Genomic DNA, 21,192 nt, shown 5'->3' with positions numbered 1-21,192 from the left:
TATGAATGGTGATTTACATAATCATAAGTGAGAAGGAAATTCAGTGTGCTATTTCAGAAACTGATCTGCCCTTCTTGCATATTTTGCCTGTGAGCAGTACTTACATAACAAATAGCAGCTAGCTCCTGACGCAGGATACTCGCCTCCAGGCTTGATGTTGTTTTCATTGGATTTACTCCATTGTCATAAACTGTAAACTTAGTTCCCATAAGATTTGATCTATCAAAAAAATGGAAAATCCAATCACCGTTTGTCAGTAATGCTGCCTGAGACATCTATCCTTTACTGCACTGTAGCCCCAAAGGAAAGACAGATAATATCAAGTACAAATAACTGTTAATTCTATCCCAACTACGTATCAACTCCTGGATTAAAGGACGTAACAAAAATGTAAAGGTACAGTACAGCAAAGTATACTACAGGTCCTTTATCATTACACCAGAGACTTCTCCTAACACCTTGCGAAGCAGTAAATTCAAGAAAGCAATAAAGAAACAGGTGGAGTCATTTTGTTTGTTTGCTTGGATTTTAAAACATGCTTACTCTCTACAAAACTATCTATCTGCTTTGTTACTAACTCTATTAGAATACAGAGAGTATTTTCATAAAGTTTTAAATAAGATCAATCTTCCCTATTTAAATGGAAATCACACCAAGGAGCGCAAAATATAACTTAGAATATACTAAAACCACATTATCCTCATTCTGTGTCTGTACTGCAGTAAGTAGCACATGAAGTTCCAAGATCCACGCAGGCAAGCGGCCATTAACAGCACAGCCCCTCCCCCCAGGCACAGACAATCTAAACATACACTGACAGGCTCCACGTAGGTGTCAGCAACAGACTGATGTATGATGGGGTGACAAGACAGGAAAGAAACATGGTTCTAAAAGAATTCCACTACTTCACAGAATCACAGAATAGTTTGGGTTGGAAGGGACCTTAAAGATCATCTGATTTCAACCCCCCTGCCACGGAGGGTTGAATAAACAATAAACAACTAGACCAATAAACAACTCTAATTAGGATCTTAAGAAACAGGCAAAACTGAAGAGATTTTCAGATTGTGTAACAGACAGAACTTCCATTCCAAGGTATTTATATAATTACGGGCTAGACACAAGCTACTCATGCACTCCTGAAAATCTCATTAAGATAAGTTGCACTCGTACCCCCTTGAGAACCTCGCCTTTGAGCTTTTAAGAGCTTCAATCCTGTCAATTTTTAATAAAATGTGATCTTGTAAGTACTTGAGATGTTTTGAAAACATGCCTTGGATACTGGCGAACTTTAAGACTGTTATCACATGATACAGTCAAGCCTCTAATTAAAAGGTCATAGTGGCTTACAGGCTTCTTAATTTCAAATGAACTTTACATTATATAAAGAAAATTCTTAGATGTATTAGTGTTTACCTCAGTTTTCCAATAAAACTCTCTCCACCCCGAGACAGGTCAGTTGGGTCTATAGAGATGAGGTAATTAGAGGTTTTACTCTTCTTTCGTTTCCTTCCAGCTAACAGAAACACCTGAGCAGTGCAAAAAAACATATTCTAGAATGCCAAAGGAGTTAGCACACACCACTTCCTGCTTTGACATAAGGAAATCATAGGCAATTTTTCTGCCTTCCAGCATCATTTGTGAAGTAACAGAAAATCTGGAAAGTGACTTCTCAACCACTCAGTTCATTATTTATGATTTAAATAATTAAATTATATCTATTTTGTTAAATGTTTCATTCTAAGTTGCTCTGTCTCTTTCAACTGAATTGAAAATAGATGTTTTTCAGGCCACAGAATGCAGAGAACCCCAAATGCTGACTGTCCCATAAAGGTGCCATACAGGGATTATATAAGGCCAAAGATTTGACGTACGAAGAAAGGCAGTAGAACAAAGTGATACTATTGTTTTGCTTTTGGAAGACGGTAGGGCAGACCTCAGTTCAAGTGAAAATATATTTAAAATACAAGATTATATTTTCTTAGTAAGACTTCTTCAGACTTTTAATTTTTTATTTTTTTTTTTTATATTGAGGTGCAACTGGTATGCCATTCAAGTTATTTTATGACCTTTTTACCATGCTCCCTTTCCAAGTGGAGGTAATAAGTAGGGTACATCCCTCGGTCCATTCCCTTCTTGTCTCTTGTGATTCTGCATTTGACAGTGGCACCCTGTGGAGCAGGTCTTATGGCAAATTCCTCCAGGTCATCGACATCTATAAGAGGCTCATTTGTGGAAGGACTGGGGGCTGAGGCCGCTTCCTAGAACAGTAAGCAAAACTCAGGTTTCCTCAACTTTCATTTACAAGGTTATAGGTCCAAAGGAATGACATTTGATAGAAGCTGCACATTAAAACAATAAGAACAATGGACATACTGTCTTCTTCATTCTGATTCCTCAGCAGCCTTGAAGGCAGCTTACCAAGCTTAGGATGAATCTCCTCCAATCAGTCAAGCTCCTGACCACCAAAGGCCCAGGGAGCAGTTCCCTGCACCACTGGTGCTCAGCATACAGATACATCTGGCAAAGCAGAATGGGGTGGCTGCACTGGCAGAGTGCTGTAATGTTAACAAAGCAAAACCTGGCTCACACCTTCCCATCTCACCATACTTCTTTTTTCAGAAAGGCCATACCCAAGTACAGTGATGGCCATTGGTGAAAGGAAGAAATAGGGAGAGACAGGTTAACTAGATAGAGATATAACAGAGATGTGAAGTCAGTGCAGTATATAAAAGAATGGGGCACCATCAACTGGTTTAGCAAGAGCTTGTGATTTAGAATATTTGAACAAGCCCAAGTCTTATTTTGTTCGAATAGTAGCAGCAAGAACAGGGTGGCAAAATGTTCAGAAATAGGCAACAGAAACAAAAGGTCTTTCTGAGCACCTGCAAGAGGTAGAAAGGTAAATATTTACTGTTTACCTCTCTCTTCATTCAAGTTCAGACAATATTTGCTATTATTTTCTCCAGTCATTATTTTCATTGCTTGCTCTTGTGAACCCTGAGAGCTGTAACAGTAAATCACCTTGGAGATACTCTAGCGCATATTAAAACCGAAACAAGAAAGCCGGGCCTATTGTGACTGCACTCTGAAATCATGCAGTACATAGCAGCCTGCATGATCTTTCTTTGGCACTCACTCCTCACCTTATTGGATTTCTTGCTCGTGGCAGAACCAGGCCGGGTATTACTGTTTAACTGTGAAGAACTGGAGCTGTCTTCATCTTCCTCATCTTCTTCCTCATCAAAATTCATGCTGCTTGAAATGCCTGAGGAGAAAGCAGCACACTTATATGAAATATTAATACATTAAAGCTGTCTATACTTGCTGTAAAGCATCATGTATTATACTGTTGCACCCTCAGGCTCACAGGTGAGAGAGGGTGTGTGAGAGAGGATTTACTGTGCGAGGCAGTGTACAAATACACGGGTGAGACAGTACCTTCCCTGAGAAGCCAAAACATTTCAGCAAATGAGAAAGGAAATATAGTTTCCATTCTACAGAGAGGACTGAGTTACCCAGAGATACAGGAGCAATATCCAGTTAGGAATTAAATTCAGATCTCCTTCATCCACTCAAGTACTTCAAACACAACACAAAATCTTAAACCTGAAATTGGAGTTGAGTGGACAACCTATCACAGCCACTTGGAAACCTTAACAATTAAAATACGAGCCCTTCTACAGCATACTTTTAACTATTCCTATGTGATCTGATGAAGAGCAGATCTTAGACTGAGAAGAAACACTCACATCAAGGAAATGTTCTCATGCATATTTATTTCACATAAAAACCAGTATCAGCCTGGGCCAAAGGAACTGCCTTACAGCACTTGAAAATTTGACTTTACAAGAATTCAAAACTTCAGAGATTTCAAAGGGAAATACAACTTTGAACATCAAATAGGACTTAGCAGCAGAAAGTGTCAATGGTGGGACATTTGCCAAGCCAAGTTTTTCAAGGAGTATCATGCAGATGAAGCCATCCTCTATTCAGGTTCAAACTCTACATTCCACACATTACAGGCTAACTACACAACATTTTTTGCTAAATCAAACAAAACACAAACAAACAAACAAAAGGAAACACTTGCTCCAGAATTGCCACTATTGGAAAGCCCAATGCAGAAGGATAAATGAAATGCAAAGATTTCCAGAGCCAAGCAGCATGGGCATAATTAACTTTTTCCTTCTATACTTACCAGGAACATGATCCAGCGCGACAAGACTGGACTGGGAGGTTGAAGAGGACCAGGATGTATTTGCATGGGGATCTGGGAAAGGAAAAAATCCATGGGCTTGATTGTGTGAACCCTTAATTGAGTGAACAAGTCTAACTTGCCAACAGGACTCCACACAGGGCTAAAGGCTTAGTGCATAGGGCCATAATGCTGCTGCCTGAATTCTCAGTTATGGAGATTTTCTCTTTCTGCACAATTATAATTCACCTTCTACCTGTTTATACCTTCTATGACCTTCTTTTTTAGTACTGTGAATGAAGTCAAAAAGCCCTGGATCACACTGTGAAGCTTCAGAAAACATCATCCACGCTAAACTGCTGTGCCACAAAACCTTCTGTGCACGATGTGATCTGCACGGTAGGTTTTCAGCTTACTTCTGAATTCTAACACACAAAAAAATAAACCTGATGATAGACACAAGTGATATACACAGATCCTACACAAATATTGATTCAGTAACATTGAAGTATTCAGACTCATATTCAGATTGCATAAACTCTACCTATACCCCTGTGCCTACTGTGTCCTCATCACCTTTCTCAGGCTTTCTAAACTGTTCTTCTGGGACTTCCAGGGATACACATCGGGACTTTCATGTCAGTTAGTCTTTCGCAATACGAGCTTGGTCTGCAACAAGCAGAGATTGAACCAAACTAATGTAGAGAAATATGAACATTAGAGAGAATATCAGTAATGGTTTTCTTCAGTTCAAATTTTGGAATGGAATGAGAAAAAAAGAGACATGAAAAAAGGTTTTTAAATAGTTTTTACGTTATTACTGCTTCCAATAACTCTGATGCACATCCCTTTAAGATAGCTTTTGACACCAGATGCACACTGGATTATGAAACAACATCAGAGTGGTAAGAGCAAGTGGATAAAAGTAAAACAGAAGCATATGCAATGCTTGTGTTCCATTCAGCTGCACCATGAATGGTCTTGTTATTAGTTTCTTCATTTCCTCCAGTCTGGACATACACCCCCCAGCAAGACAGCAAGAAGTTTCAATAAGATCTGCTTATGCAAGGGAGGCCTGAGTTCACGGGTCAACAGATATTTTGAAGCTTGTAGAACTCACTCATTATTAATCACAAACATTGATCACAAGCATTATTCCTTAGTTTATTTCTACATCCATGCTCCCTATTTCACCACCAATATTTTGGTGGTGAAAATTCCGTGCCGGCCTTAGAAAAGTCTGCATTCGTGATCTGTGGGGAAGAATGCTTCAGAGAGCTCCTTTTCGAACTCAGAAATCAAATGTATTTGTTCCCTAAATCTCAAAACAATTGTAAATTCAGGCGGCAAAGAAGAACTAAGACCAAATTGCTCATTCCAACTCTTTACAGAGACATACTGGAATCCGATAAATGTGAAGACTAAGGGTTAGTTATTCACTGTTAGAACTTATGGAAGTCTGTCTCTGTCCTAGTGACTCATTTGCCACAGAAGAACTCTACATATTAAGACTTTGGAAATCAAAAGGACAAATACTCTTCCTGCAAGAAGAAAATGATTCTAGTATGGCAATTTCCAACAGATGGAGAAATCAAATAAAACATTTGGCATTTTCTTTTCTTTTCACACTTGGGTAGCCTATAGCTTCTTGTCTTGTGACAGAACTTAACTTGCTGGGGAAGCAGAGACATGCTGAGAGAGGCTTCTCTCCACAAAGTTAGTGTCAAAGAGCAGCATGGGCCCAAACTGGGGCTATGCAAATCTGGTCTTCCCCATTGTGCCTGTGTTGTCCTCCTTTTGCTCCTATTCCATTCAAGAGAAGGACTGGTGGAAGACAATAATTCTAAATGCTTTTCAGACCAATGGGGACATGCCAGTAAGGACATGCCACAAGCAGTGAAGTGGCAGTGGAAACCCACATGAAAAGCCCTAGCTCTACATAAAGTTTCCCACGAATACTGGGATACTCAAACCTTTCTAACAAGCCTTCTCTGCTGGTATCAAGTGGCAAAACATACATAGTAAAAATATTGTATGGATGTGCTGCTAGTTGCAGTCTTAATACCTTTCGTTTGTGTCTCACAGAGCACAGCTCTGTTTTTAATAAAAATGAGTAAACCTCAGCATTCCCATATTTAAAAAGTGCCTCCCCCCTGACTTGAAGCATACTGGTGGTCACTCTTAGCAGTGTCTGATCAGGAGTATACTCAGACCTGGCAAAAAAAACATCATACCATATATTTAAGAATATGGAGCAACAAAGCAAAACAAAACCAAATCAAAATGAAAACATCCATCCACTACTTCTATTAAAAAATCAACAAAAAATTGGGGAGAATAAAAACATATCCTGGAAAAAAACATCAAAAAAAAAAAATGTCCCCTAGCGTAAAAATCTGAGTGCTCTGACCTAATTTGAGAAGTCTGTTCATAGTTTTTAAATCAATCAGCTTTAGTAGTGTGCCTGATGATTAAATATTCTGAGCCACGGTTTAAGGCAACACAATCATCACACAGATCAGAACTTGTTAGTCATGCCCAAAATCCCTCGGACTCAAATGCCCAGGAAATACCACACTTGGAGAAAAGCTGCCCATTTCAGTTGAAATTGCTCACATCTGCAGAGTAACGTCCCAGAAAAAATGAATCTTAATGAGAACTGCTCTGCAGACAAGAGGCGGGCATTTAGGTATGAATAGTCTATTCTAGATGAGTCAAGTTTGTACTTACATTTTGCTCTTTATACACAAAGAGTTTATTCTTAAAGCCTCAGAGCACTCTTGGCTTGAGCCATCTTTGCTTCAAAAGCTGCACGCTGAAGAAGAACAACTCCAAAGCAAAAGCCTTCAGAAAAAGCTTTGTGAGGATTTTGGGAATTTTTTTCTTTCCTACAGTTAATGTCTAATGAGAGCTAATAACAGCACAGGAAGGAAGGCACAAATGCATGAATGTGTACATACACAATCTATCTCCCAAATCATGCATGCCTCTAGGAAAAAAAAAAAAAACCCCAAACCAAAACAAAACAAAAATTCCAGAACATTTGGGGACTACGCATGAGAAATGCTGCAGAATACACAGCACTGTAATTTTCACCTCGCAAGCACAAACACACGTTATAAAAACATGAACAATATTTAACTGACAACACAACTAAAATTAATATTCTAGTTTGAATGTGGCTATTCTGCTGCTATCCTGCTTAACCCTTGAGTATGTGATTTCCAGAGTTGTACAATATAAAAATGTGAGCAGGTGGATATGAGCATTAGCATCTGCCTGGTACCTTAATAACAGCACTGCACTGCAGATGGGAAAGCACATCTCTGAAAGCCTGGAGAGCTCTTGTTCCTTGGCACAAGAGAGAACATTATTTTTTTTTTTTAGATAATAGAATAGAGCCTAACAAGCTCTTAGGAGAAGAAACACAGAGTAACAATCTCTGCTTAGGCTAGGGCTGAGAATGAGAAGAAGAAAAGGAGTCAACGTACATCAAGCAAGCAATGAGAACATGAAGGCAGCTTTGGCTACTTACCTTTTTTCTGCATTGCTGTTCTAAGATCTTGTTTGCTTTGCTGTTGTTGGCCACTAGCTGTTTTCTCTCCATCATCTTCATCATGGCTAGACTGTCCAACAGTAAGAATTTGCACCTGACTTCCTATCTTCTGAACATCATCTTGAAAAGCAGCTGGGCCATCAATCCCTGTCAGACAACATCAAAAGCCTCAGTTGTCTTTGTGTCAAGGAGTTACTGAAAAGAGAATTGCTTACTCACAAAAAGCATCTTTTCTAAGAATCAGAGATCAGAAGTTCACATTCAGTAACATTTCTAGACTTAAACAAGACTAAACTAGCCTCCAAGGCAAATATCTTACTTCCCACACACTGCACTAGAGAATCTCCACGAGGTGAACTGGATTTCGCTGTTGCCTGCCTCACCCCTAAAGCACACCCACCCATGCACCAGAAACACTGAAAACTAAGCAGAAAATAAATTCACTGGAGAGGATCAAGAAAACAGATGCAGATTTCATAAGGACACACAACTGGTCCAGAAACACATATGACTGAGTCCCAGGTTATGCCACGTCCCCTAATAAACAACACTGTTGTTATGAAACAATGCTTCAAAGTTTCAGAAACCTGGACAACTCACAAGTGTATCTAGCAGTGTATACAACAGGAAGAGCAGCATGTTAACAAGCCTAAATATGCCTGCTGAGTTAGTAAATTCCTATACAGTTAAAACATCAGAGTTAAACTATAAAGAAGACAATACATATTCATTGGCACCTCCATCCTCTGAGATGGACATGGTCCTGAGAAACCCCCTCTGAGGTTGCCCAGAGTCCCCAGAGGCGCCTTACAGCTTCATGCTGCAATTCTGTGGCTTCTGATGACAGCCAGAAAGAAACTACTTCCTTACAGCTGTAAATCACCTCTAAAGACAGAAAATGAAAATATGGGGCAGGGTGTGTTCTTACCGCAAGTTAACTTCATTTTTTTTCTTTAAGACAGCAAGTTAAAACATCTGATTGCAAATGTACTTCAGCTCTTGGTTAAGACTTAGTGCTGGCAAATATTACTATGTTAGCTATATAAAAATGCACATTTGCACCAGGAAAAATGCTAATATTATCATGGACAGATATCGTAAATAACATCAGCCTGTACACTGTTGCTGTTCTGAAATACTTTGTTAAAAAGCAAGCAACATGGTGGAGAATTAACAAGCATTACAGAGAGCTAGTTCAGTAAAAGAATTTGGTGCTTCTCACACCAAACAGAGCTAAATAAATCCTGTAAGAAGGAGCTGTAGGGATTGGGATTTTTTTCAGTGTGATCTGTAGCAGAAGTCTCCAAGAGTACCATTTCAACCCGCTCTGCCAGCAGCTGTCAACTTGCATTAAAAGACAACTGGATTATATATTTAGCATGCTTCACTGTACTCTCCATACTTGCTCACACTGTCACTACAGCACAAAGCACAAGTGGAAAAGAGAGTGGCCCACACCCTCAGGAACAGCGCTAGCTGTGCAACTACCTAACAGGACGCAGTCCAACATTGGAAGTTGTGAATGCTCCATCCTTGGTGGTGTTCAAGGCCAGGCTGGACAGAGCCTTGGGTGACATGGTTTAGTGCAAGGTGTCCCTGCCCATGGCAGGGGGGTTGGAACTAGGTGATCTTAAGTCCTTTCCAACCCTAACTATTCTATGATTCTATGACTGCAGTAACATTAAATTCACAGAGTTCAAGACCACAAGGAACTATTGACTCATCTACATCACACACACCCTTATCTAGCAGTTTCTGCACCAACCCTGTAAATTCTGATTTACTTACAATAAAACTAACAACAACTTGCAACACATAAACAATCTGTCTACCTAATCATGAAGGACTAAATAAATTCCATGAAAATATTTCTCTCATCTTGGTAGGATGATGATTTCACACAGAAGCTCTGTGTGATGCAGAATGAACAGTATAATTTCCTGTGTTGCATATATAATATAGCAGTGAACAGAATAGCATTTTTCTTAAAATCTCAGGATAAGCACTACAGCAAAGGTGCTCTAGAACAGACAGACAGCTGCTCAGATCCACAGTGGTATTTTTAACAGCTTTAACCACATTAACCATTATCATTAAAGTGGCTGCTTAAAGTTACGTTCTTACCTCAATACTCTGAATTTCAAAAGTATTAAGCATCCATCAGTTTAACAAAACACTCATACCTCATGCATATTTATCTAGCCCATTATTTAGCTTCAGCCAACACAAACCTCATTTTAAGAAGCCATTTCAAAAGGAACAAACCATCTTATTCTTCAAAACAGACACTGATCTGCAGCAAATGAAATGCCTTCAACAGCGTTAAGACGCTGCACTGAGGCTGCTTTTTTCTGATGCCTGCAGAACATCTGCACTCACATCCCGTGCTGTCAGGAACATCACGTATTACTAGGCATTAGGACAAAGGCTACACTGGCAGGTCACACTTTTAGAGAAGAAAAATCAATTTCAGTGTTCTGAAGAGTGCATGACTGGTAGTGTGTGTTATTAAGCATTATGAATGGTTCCACTGGCAACCCCATTTAAGGGAATGAAAGACGCAGCGAGACAGAAAGGAGAAAAAAAAAAAAAGAACCTCCACTGCATTAGAATACTGTAGATGGTCTGTGGCAAATCCAGCGTTAACTATTTAATATTTGTGTGTGAACACATCTTGGTTGCTATATGCAGATGTGTAAAATGGTATTAAATGCAAACATACATACATGTTTCTTTTTTCTGTATCACAAGATCTAAGTGTATTTTTGTAAGTCGTAGTTCAAAAGGCAGCTTTACCATCACTTATTGTCTGAAAACACTTCCAAGCTTGTGTAATTGTGATACTCAAGGTGGATCTCTCCCTATGTTCTCACTTTCTTTACCTTGTGATTCCTTTCTACCCACTTACTGGAAAGACAGTTCACTGTGCAATAAAACAAACCATTCATGTCTATAGTTATAAGTTTCCCAGTTTAAGGACATGGTCAAAAGAGGCAAAGAAGCTGAGCAGGCTGTGCCAAGAAAGAAAGTCCTTATTGCTACAGTCAGCATTTTCTACAGCTTTTCTGAAAAATACAATAGAAAAAAGCCTGAGAGAGATGTCCTTGAATACCTGCTAAGAAGAAAAAGGAATTTTTGAGAGGCAACTGTGAAGGAGGGCAGGGAGGAAATAGGAAGACTTGAAACAACCCCTAGAACACCAGTCCCTTCAGTAACGGCCTTCTGGTAAACTTTGACACGGTGATGTCTTGGATGAGACCGAGAAACGAAAACAGAGAGATAGTGAAAAAAAAAGCAACAGAAAATTGGCATTCACTGGCATTTCCATCCTATAAACTACTATTTATCAAAGCCTATATTCTGTTAGCACTTAAAATCATCTAGACAGTATTTATAAATAGACAGTATCATGCTCTTAAAAGCTGGTAATCTAAGCTACCTTGTAGAATGTTTTTATAACCTGAATTAATCTAAATTGTGAGAAATTCAAAATACATTAGGTGGACATGCACTTAATTTTGATCTCAGGTACGGAATTTTTTGATAGGATTTTTTTTCTTTTAGTTTAAACACACAAAATGTTAACTATCTACACACAAAAAATCACAAGATCCAGGCCTGGAATAAGGGGAGAGAGAAAAAGGTATGGGGAAAATAAAGAAGAGAACTGCTACTGAAAGTCTTGGGAAAGGAATAAAGTGGCAAAATTTTGCTTAGTCTTTTTGATGCACAAGAAACAAATCTAAACTTTTGTGCATTTTATGATACGTCATTATACCTGTTTGAAACTTCAGCTTCTAAAGGATGGACCAACAACCCCAAATCCATTCAGTCTCACTGGATTTAGTAATGACAATACATTTCAAGGATATGAAGTCAAGAGCTTGTTTTACTGCTCCAATCCTGCAATTAAAGGAAATCTCTTTATGGAATGTCACCAAGCATTCATTTCTCTATCCTGGATCCCCATCAGCTTTCTGCTGAATAGCTTCCAACCTTTTTCATATGTCCTATAGATAGACGCTAAAATAAACATAGGTGAGCCATCTCAGTTCTACTAGATGCAGTTATCAAATTTCTTCCTGACAAAGTAAGTAAGTACAGGCTACATGGGATGGAGTCTTTATATCCTAAAGTATATCCCCGCTCCTTGACCCTATAGATCTAAAGGCTGGTTTGGGGTGGGTTTTTTTTCCTCACAATAGCACTAGTAGACCATTACAAGCGCAGCTCTGGGTACTCCTTTGAGTCTTATGCACTCTTATTTCAGCTTCACAATCTTCAAAATTATTTTGCAGAAAAGAAATACACTTCCTAACTCTATTTGCAAGTGGTAAAATAAGGGCCTAGTCATGCTGAACTCAAAGCTTAGATCAGTCTCTTGAATAGTCCTGTCTAAACCTAGAATCTGTAACACAGTAAGTCTAAGTGGAACTTCCCCTCAAACCTGGACAGAAATTAAGCATTTCCAGACACTGCACCAGAGAAATTCTCAAAGTAATGAGAGTCTAATGGCACTCTAATACTACAGCAGAATAAGAAAATTGAAGAGGATAGGCCAGAATTGCAATTTTTATTATTTCATTACTCAAGATTAAGAGAGAGCATTGAAAATTTTTAAGGGGTGGAGGGACAATGTCAAATAGGAGGAAACGACTACATGCTACCAGGCTATGTATGACCAGGGAAACTAAAGAGAGGCAGCTGATGTATGCGGCCACCACTGATGATAGATCAGCACAAGACCAAACATGAGGAAAGATTTTGCTGACAGTAGTACATGATGCACAGTGGTAGCTTGAAAATATTAGTTACAGAGTAAATATGTGACAAACTACCCAGCAGCGAATTACAGGCATAAGCGTGGTGAGTCAGCTCTTCAGAACATTATTTAAGTATCTGACTATATACAACATGAATCCCTAGAAATTGGATCTTGCAGGAAAAGAATCTAATTGTATTTATACACACCATGTTCCTCTCTGCATGTATTTATACATGCAAACATTTTGCTGTGAAAAGATTTTCAGCAAATGTTATTTCCTCTTGCTTCTTTTACATGAACTTTTAAGTACAGGAAAGAATGATTAACTGATTACTTACAGAAAGTCTTTAATGCTCCTAGGACACCATGAAAAGAAAGATTTCTAAATTACTTGAGAATAACTGTTAGAATAAATGAATAATTTCTTCACAGGACATTTGCAAACTAAGAAAGAAACTAAAAAGAAAGTATCATACATCAGAGAGAACTAATTTTGCTCAGTGACTGAACAGCAAATGAGATTACATATCAGGAAAGGAACATAGCACAGAGAACAAGTATTTCTGTCCCTACTTTACAAATGAGGAACAGCAAGATATACAAAAATTCTTGTTCTCATTTTATAAAACACTTAAGACACAAATTCAACATGTGAAGTCTGGCATATTGCTCACAGACGAAGTTTTAATATGCTTGAACCCTTTGCAGATCAGATCTGAAGAGTTGACTGAGGTCAGGCGGGAGTTCTCTGGAAGCAGAGAAAATGTCAAGCCACATTTTCTGACGTCAGTTACATACAATAAGGGTTCTACAACAAGTATGTCCTTCCTCTAGAACCAAGCTGACAGCAAATGCAAGCACACTAGATACCAGGTTAGATTAGCCACTGGTCTGTCACAGAAGTCATACCCACGTGAATAACACTCAAGGCTGAGGCCAGCAGCAATGCTGCAATTGCAATTACTCTTCAAGAACACTTCAGAGCAGCTCCTCCTCCAACGAGGGATGGCAGCATCACCCTTCAAAGGCTGGTTGGCCTACTCCAAGGTCAAAGACAGGGGGTCTGTCTTCAGAGAAATCTGTTCTTACCAGACTGACACAAGACCAAATAGAGTTTCTGCTCCTTAAAGAACTTGGCTTAAAGCAAACCCAGCTTCTGCTTTTATTGTCTCAAGTGATCTGCATTTTAAATTAAAAAGACAAAACAGCAGTTGATTATAGGTTTTTTTAAAATCTGCATTTATCAAGAAGTGTGACTGCTGAGTATAATAACATTTCTTTCCAGAACAGTGGTACAAGAAACTAGTATTGCACAAATCAATAACTGAAAAAGGTTCTTTCTCAGAATGACTGCTTAGGAAGCTCTAATAGAACAGTTAGAATGAAATATCATGAAATTTCATCTTCTAGAAATTTAGAACTCTATTGCTTAAAAAAAAAAAATAATCTCTTTCTATCACTGTTGGGTGAAACTCTCCTCAAAAGGAATTTACTGAAAAAACAGAATGTTTAAAGGGTGGAGAAAGAATTTTTTTTAGTCTATTTTTTAGGACTGAATAACCTTAAGTACATTGTAGCCGTCAATATTTTGCAAGCCATTTCCCAGTATATGCCTGTTCTCATGTGGGCTGTTCATCCACTGATATGGGTTAAAGCAACTGCAAAATCACAAAGAGATTTGTTTATAGGGACAAGGGGCAAATAGAAAGTTTTTTAGGAAAGGACCTTTGGAGGTGATTGAGCCCAAACTTCCATCAAAAGAAGGACTATTGATAACACCAGATCAAGTCACTAAAAAGCAAGTGCTTGAGCACCAAGCTCTACATTCACTGTGATGAAATCTAAAAAATGGTGTCAGGAACTGTGCTTTCATAAATCTCTACCCTGAGGAGGCTAAAATGACTTCTTCACAATCAAGTCCATGTGTTGCCAAAGCACAGCCTGAAAGGGTTGTCAGATCTAGAAATAACTGGACTTTTCTTGGTGGAAACTCTTTTATTGTTCCTCCTGCCCTTTCTCTTTAATGCACAGGGAAGCCAAGATAAATCTACATGAACTTCCCTCCCCCTGTCAGAATGGAAGTGTTACAGTGAGAAATTATAAGTATCCAACAAATGGTCCTGCTTTCTTAGGCAGCCAGCGTTAATGTAGTTGCTTGTTACATATAAAAATGGAACAGGAGGCACAAATCAAAACAGACAGACAAGCGTGAAAGAAAGAACAGAAACACAGAAGCAGCAAACCAAATCAAAACATGAAATAGCCATCCTGGCAGAAAAAGTGATGTGTGTGTCAAAGCAGCTCGCTTGCTTTCTGGCTCTCATAAAGACAGCAGGGAATACCCAACATACTATATATACATTTAATGTACAACATTAAAAAAAAATTGCTGTGAAGGTATAATTTGTTTGAACATTTTAAACTCATTAGATTTCTGATTTCAATGACAAAAATCTTAATGCCCAGGGCATTGAGTGAACCAGTGCAGTTCAAAGTAGGGGTTTTGTACAATGTATTTACATGCTCTAAGTACAAGAGTGCTAGGAAGAAAAAACCAGAACAATAACTTTTCACAGAATGATTCCTGAATTTTCTTAACAGAAATTAACTCCTGGTTTGCAGATTTGCTGGGTCTTTTTAAAGGTTCCATTTTATCTTCCTGATCTGTTTTTGCTCCATTCATTGCACATAGGCAAAAAAAAGTATTTTATCCAGTATATTTATTAATTTCTTCACAAACATATATTGGTGAGAAAAAACAACCAAACAAAAAACCCCACACCACTATGCACCTGTAATACTTTCATGAATTTCAATTTTTAAAGAATCATCAAGGTATTTGATATGTGAAGATGCTGTGGTTTTGTATTTGTAATACTATGCAGGATGAATACTTTTCATAGGTTCCTGCCGCAACTGTTTTTACTTGTTTGCATTATTTTTCTGTTGAACCATCCAACAATCCTGTTCAGTAATAGCTTTAGTCACTCCTGACTAGCATCACAAACCAAACCAGAATTTAATCCACTGTTTCCACTGGAAAGACAAGCATATTCATAATAACTCGTTACATTTTGTTTGGGTTTTTTTCCAATACTGAATACTATGTCAAACAACAAACTGGGAGACCGAAGCTTTCAGAAATACCAGTTTAATGAGCTAAGTTACTATAAAACGTCCTAAATTTACTGCATTTACAGGCTCTGTATCACCAAAGTGATGTTTCTTTTTAAAAACAGGCACAGCGTATACTGGATACCTCCATTAATAATGAAATACCAGTAATAATCACAGATATAGGGGGGAAAAAAATCTAAATACCATACTACCCATCACAGAATTACAAAATGCAGTGACCCCTAACTCGAGAGGCACAATCAGCTCTACATGAGCAATTAGCCACATTCCTCTTCTTGCCTTATGTCAGCATAACCTCATTAAACCTACTATTTCCTTCGCGTTTGTCTTTAGCACATTGTTCTGATCATAGTTTCATTGTTCTCTGAGCCACTAAAAAATGCATTACACATCTAAGACCAAAGTACAATCATTACACTACATCTTCAAGAGCTATTCATGTATAAGTCAATGATTTTCACTCTGAATTAGCTTATTATTCACAGGATCTGGTCTAAAGGTTCTTTTTTCTTAAAGCACAAAAAGCTTGGCTATGCTTGGAAAGGTAATGCTCACTGTAGTTAAATTCTAACAGAAACCTTTAAAATGTTATTTTAGCATCTTAAGTGCACTTATCCTGCTTGTTTGCAGGACATACAAAGGTTACAGTCAGAGTAGTCAGAGTGGAGACAAAACCTGCAAAGCTAAAAGCAGAACCTAAAACTTTCAAGATTTCATCTAATTGCCAATGAACCTCCTCCAACAAAATCTCTTGTGCCACAAAATGGCATAAAACAATTCACCTTTCATCCATTTTCATTATTCAGATCTGAAGTCATTAGCAAATCCATTCAATATTATTATAAAATCTTTCAAGATTCATACTTACTCTTAAAAGTAACTGAAAAACTGATAAAAGTTCTATTACAGGGTTCTGCTATCACTTGCATTTTCTTCATTCATAAATAACGTGAACTAGCTATGTCTGCAGTGGATTGATCAGTAAAATCCCTCCGGAATTTTAAAGTTGCATTTGGTTTTACTTTTTCATCCAAAACCAAATTATTTTGCAGCTTCAGTAAGGATGTAAGAATGGAAATTCAGTTATAATCCCCTGCAAAAGCTCCAGTTTTACAACACTATCAAAGGTAAACTAGGTATGATTCCAAGGGTGAAATTATACATGAATGAACAGTTAAATACCATTGTGCAGAAAAAGTAGATGAGCTGGATGAGACGGTGCTATGTGTATGCTCTGAATACTCTCCAGCTGACAGGGATGCGTGTTTCTTGAGATTTGTTACTAATCATCAACATAACCTTCAGGAGGGGAGGTACTCAAAATTTTCTTTAGTATAGTTGATGAATAACACCTCCAGTCCATGGAAACATACACAAGATGCCATTGATGGGCAAATGCTGAAGGCCAGAGTGGATCACATACAGCACAGCTATCGATATTAGTTTCCAACACAGAGCAGTATCAGCATGCAAAAGCTCTCAGTCTACATTAAGTTGTGTTACTTTTACTGACACAACTATTAAAATACGTCAAGATTTGCCTGTTTGGGGAATTTTTCAGAAAATTAATAGAAATATTATTGGCATATAAGAAATATACTGGATGTTACCTGCTGAGAGGTAATAGAAAACTGTGCAACTCCTTCACAGTAAGCACACGCTGCTCAGGGTCTAACTTGCCTACACCTAGCAGTAAGCTTGCAGAGAGCTATCAAGCCTGGGCAGCCCCAGCATGCATGTGACCAGCATCTGCAGAACGGCCCTGGAAATCACACACTTAAATGATTACTGCTTCTCGCTCTGTGCTGGAGCTGACCAGCACAATTGTGAAGTTCTGAACATAGCACAGACACAGACAGCCCATGAAGGCAAACCAAGCATTATGAGATTAAACAGAGCCTCAAGGTTATGTAGTAACCATGATTTAAGTACTACCCTGCACAATGATCAGCTACAGCTTAAGACAGGTTTACCTTTAAACTAGTAAAAGAATTTTTACTTTTCACCGAGATGTACTTCAAAGTAAAATTTGACATCTGTATTACTATGCTGCAGTGGCATTACTTTTTGCATTAAATTGAGAAACATTAGGTTTCTGTTCACTTATTTTGCCAACGATTTTTACATTCTGATAATTTTACCTTTGACTTTTACTTACTATTTTAGGACTAGGTACTGACACACACCATCTTTTTTCCAAATATATGGATAAAGTCTTTGCCTCAGGGCCAGACTCTAAAGCCTGTCTAACCTGGGGCTTCCTTTGCAGCCAGAGAGATAGAGATGCTGTAGATTCAGATCTCAATAATTAAGCTGCAATATGTAAAATATGTGTAAAGGATTTGGAAAAGGTAAGCTCAAATCCTGCAAAATCCCTATAGGTAAACCCCAATACTCTGACCTCAGTAATTACCCTTATTAGTCATTGCTATCTTTACGTAGACTTGTCAAGGATATACACTATTTTCTTACTTAAGCAATAATGGAGAGACTGTTGGACATACACAAGACAAGAATACAGTCCAGGCAGGATAGTGTTGCAGTGGCCTTATCCAAGAACTGCGCATTGCTGGAAAGGTATTCACCATCAAATAAAAAGAAATCGTATGTGGTACAAAAACCTCTCTCGCTTTGTGAGTGTGCACATACATATACACAAAATGTGAATGCCTCTAAAGTAGCTCATGTTACTTCTTCCATCACTATGTAGCTCAAATAGTAAATCTAATAATGGCAATGTCATTTCCACCTACCCCTTTGTCATTGTCAATAGCGTATTTTTTGTCTACCTACTCTCACCCAAAATCATTGCAGAAAATTTTTCATACAAACACCTCCATATGTTGACCAGGTGAGACAGAGTAACACTGAAGTAAAAACTTGAAGAACCCTTTTGAGGATGTTATTTCAGTTTTGTTGAACTGATTTACAAAATGCCCACTTAAATCTCTAATTTGTATAGCTTAAGCCTCAGTAAAAGTCTGGACAGAAGTGACTGCAATTTAAGGCTCTTTTGCCAAATTACATTACATGCAGACAGTCTTCAGAAACCACATTGATGTAAGATGGTTCTCATTTCTTTAACACAGAAGGAAAACACCAGCCATTTTTCCATCAGTACTTTTTTCCTCCTCTGCAATTTGAACACTCTCGTTTTGGAAAAGACTCAGTTTACAAATTTTAGCCCTCCTTCACTTCCATGTTGCACATGCCAAAGCAAGACCAAACCACTCACATTTTCCAATCTCATAAAAATTTCAAGAAATTACTTTCAGGCTCTTTACAAAAATACATAGAAATTTAAAAAAAAAAAAAAGGAGAAAAGAAAAAGATGTACTTTCAGTCAATTCCACATCTGACATTCAGCCGCATGCAGCTAACCTTTGTGTTTCCCTTTTTTCTCCTTTCTGGTGCTGCCAGTCTGACAGCTCGCAGCTGCAGCCTTGGTTTTTTTAGTTGGTTTCGGAGCTTGGGCATCCACTACCACCTTTACATCTTCCTGTTCGGCCTCCTGCACTGCTTGAGAGATTCAGGGTACCCCACCATAAAGAAAACAGAGAGAGAAAGAAGAAAGAAACAAAGAGAGAGGAGAGAATGAATTGAGAACTCTGTGAAGGTATAAAAGCGTAAGCAGACACAGCTGAGTTTTTTTGGTATTTCAGACAATTCATGCAGAGAGAAGAGTCAAATAAACCAGAATTTGCAAAGCTACAGTAAACCTGAAAGTGTTAGGTTAGCTGGAATGTATTTCCTAACTTTTTACCTCTTTCCAATAATCTATTAGCTCCTAACTTTCAGGCCAAAAGTGACATCAGAATATTAATGTGTTGCTGAGCTATTGTAGGAAGCACTTTTCCTCACAGTAAAGCTCTGCCAGACTGATCACCAACTGTGGCAGCATGAAGGCAGAAAAATTGTATTTAGAGTTTGTAGTGCCTGTACTTAATGCTACATCTTAACCCTGAAAACAAGGAATCATTGGAAGGTTATTTTCAAAATACCGCTTGCACAGCTGTATGTATCACAGTATGATGAGTAGAACGGCCATGCATTTTATGCTGAAAGTATACCCAAGCCAAAAATAAAAACTACTCCTACTTTGTAACATACACAAATTAATTAATTCCTTAGAAGTCTCAACATAATATGCATGGCATAAACTGTGAGTGTCAGCATAATTCATGCAATGCTTTATCATTTGCCAAAAGCATGACACACTTTGGGGTCAATATTTGAATCTGTGAAAGCAACACAGGGTAACTCTTTCTTCTGGCCCCGCCAAGCCTTTAAGTGAAATAATACTGAGTTTACAAAGGCATAAAACTAATTACCTCTGTGAAATACAATAAAGCAATCATCACACTTTAACTTACAAAGAAAACACCTTGTAAGTAGGCACTAAGAGATGTTGGTGCCAGTTGCTGGTCACTGTCAATTGCTAAGCCCCAGTGGCCTCATGTGGTGGCTGTGGTTTATCTCAGACGGATATCACCCTGGCACTTGGAGCCTCCCACCATCCCTTTCTTTTTTCCCAAAACTAAAGTGCTTTATTTAAAAGGATAAAACCAGTCCACTAAGAAACCTTACCAGAAAGAAATGGATGCCCATAAAATTACTTTTAAAATACCCTGAGACACTAAATAAACCCCCAAAGGGCCAAATGATGCCCAATGACATTGGACTGCCAGTAATCTCTCTCTGAAGGGGGAAATTCTCCCTAGGCTTCTGGTCCGTGAGGCAACTTCCCTGTTCATCAGGAATCCTTCCGGCACATGAATAGTAATGGAAACACCAAGGAGATTCTTAGAGGAGTAAGATGAAATGGATTTAGCCCTGTCTGTGGACACTGTAGCTTGCAAACCCACAGCTACCCTCTTCAGCACAGCAATCTGTCATGAATAGCATTATATTCACAACACAATGAGCATCTGAGGCACTCAGTAAACACACGCTCCTTTTCTCATTATGCAAAGGAAGAGTTCCAGATTTATAGAAAACATACATTAAATTAGTAGAGGTGTGACTAAAAGCCCAAAAAAACAGCTTGTCACTGCCCAACTCCTCATATGTGTCTTCATCATCCATTACTCACAAGACTGCAGTCCCTTCACTAAGTGTAGAGGAGCACTGGAAATGAGTAAGACATAATCAAAGGAGTGAGTGCACAGGATGCTAGGGAAAATGTCACATTAAAGACAGTACACTGGGTCCTATTTCCATGGGCATGGCAGCCTTGGACTAAGCAGAGAACCAAAGAGTCTCCGCTCCACAGTCTTTAAATGTGTGACTTGCCAACCCAGCAATCTATCCTGTATTTGTAGCTCAGTCTCTCCTTAAAAACCAGGGGGTGTTCTTTTGTTTTGAAAATGCTAATCCACATTATAATTAAATTCAGTACAAATTGCCTGTATTAAATGAGCAGACAGTTCTCTAAATCATTTTAAATATGGCCATACTCATTCACTCAGATGAAGCATCATTTACTTGGTCCAAAGCAATGATTAATCAGCAAAGGATGAAACACTCTGACATTGC

The 21,192-nt window shown here is 38.4% G+C and overlaps 1 protein-coding gene across 9 annotated transcripts in view; it reads right to left on the bottom strand.

The window, feature by feature from the left end:
- The window catches only part of TUB (TUB bipartite transcription factor), a 159,201-nt gene that overhangs the window by 14,848 nt on the left and 123,161 nt on the right, over nt 1–21,192 (bottom strand). For 2 of the 9 annotated variants that reach the window (XM_030482911.1, XM_030482912.1), the window contains exons 4-10: nt 19,039–19,173; nt 7,734–7,901; nt 4,202–4,273; nt 3,147–3,268; nt 2,070–2,261; nt 1,417–1,529; nt 105–219 (exon numbers count right to left, since the gene is read on the bottom strand). In XM_030482911.1, the coding sequence (XP_030338771.1) occupies nt 105–219; nt 1,417–1,529; nt 2,070–2,261; nt 3,147–3,268; nt 4,202–4,273; nt 7,734–7,901; nt 19,039–19,173 (917 nt within the window). Of the gene's footprint in view, nt 1–104; nt 220–1,416; nt 1,530–2,069; nt 2,262–3,146; nt 3,269–4,201; nt 4,274–7,733; nt 7,902–19,038; nt 19,177–21,192 lie in introns of all 9 variants that reach the window. The other 7 variants (XM_030482915.1, XM_030482916.1, XM_030482917.1 and 4 more) reach the window with 5 other exon arrangements.

This window comes from Strigops habroptila, chromosome 4 (genome assembly GCF_004027225.2).
Source record: "Strigops habroptila isolate Jane chromosome 4, bStrHab1.2.pri, whole genome shotgun sequence".
Lineage (NCBI taxonomy): Eukaryota > Metazoa > Chordata > Aves > Psittaciformes > Psittacidae > Strigops > Strigops habroptila.
The sequence above is the reverse complement of the archived record's forward strand: the minus strand, read 5'-3'. Positions and strand labels throughout refer to the sequence as shown.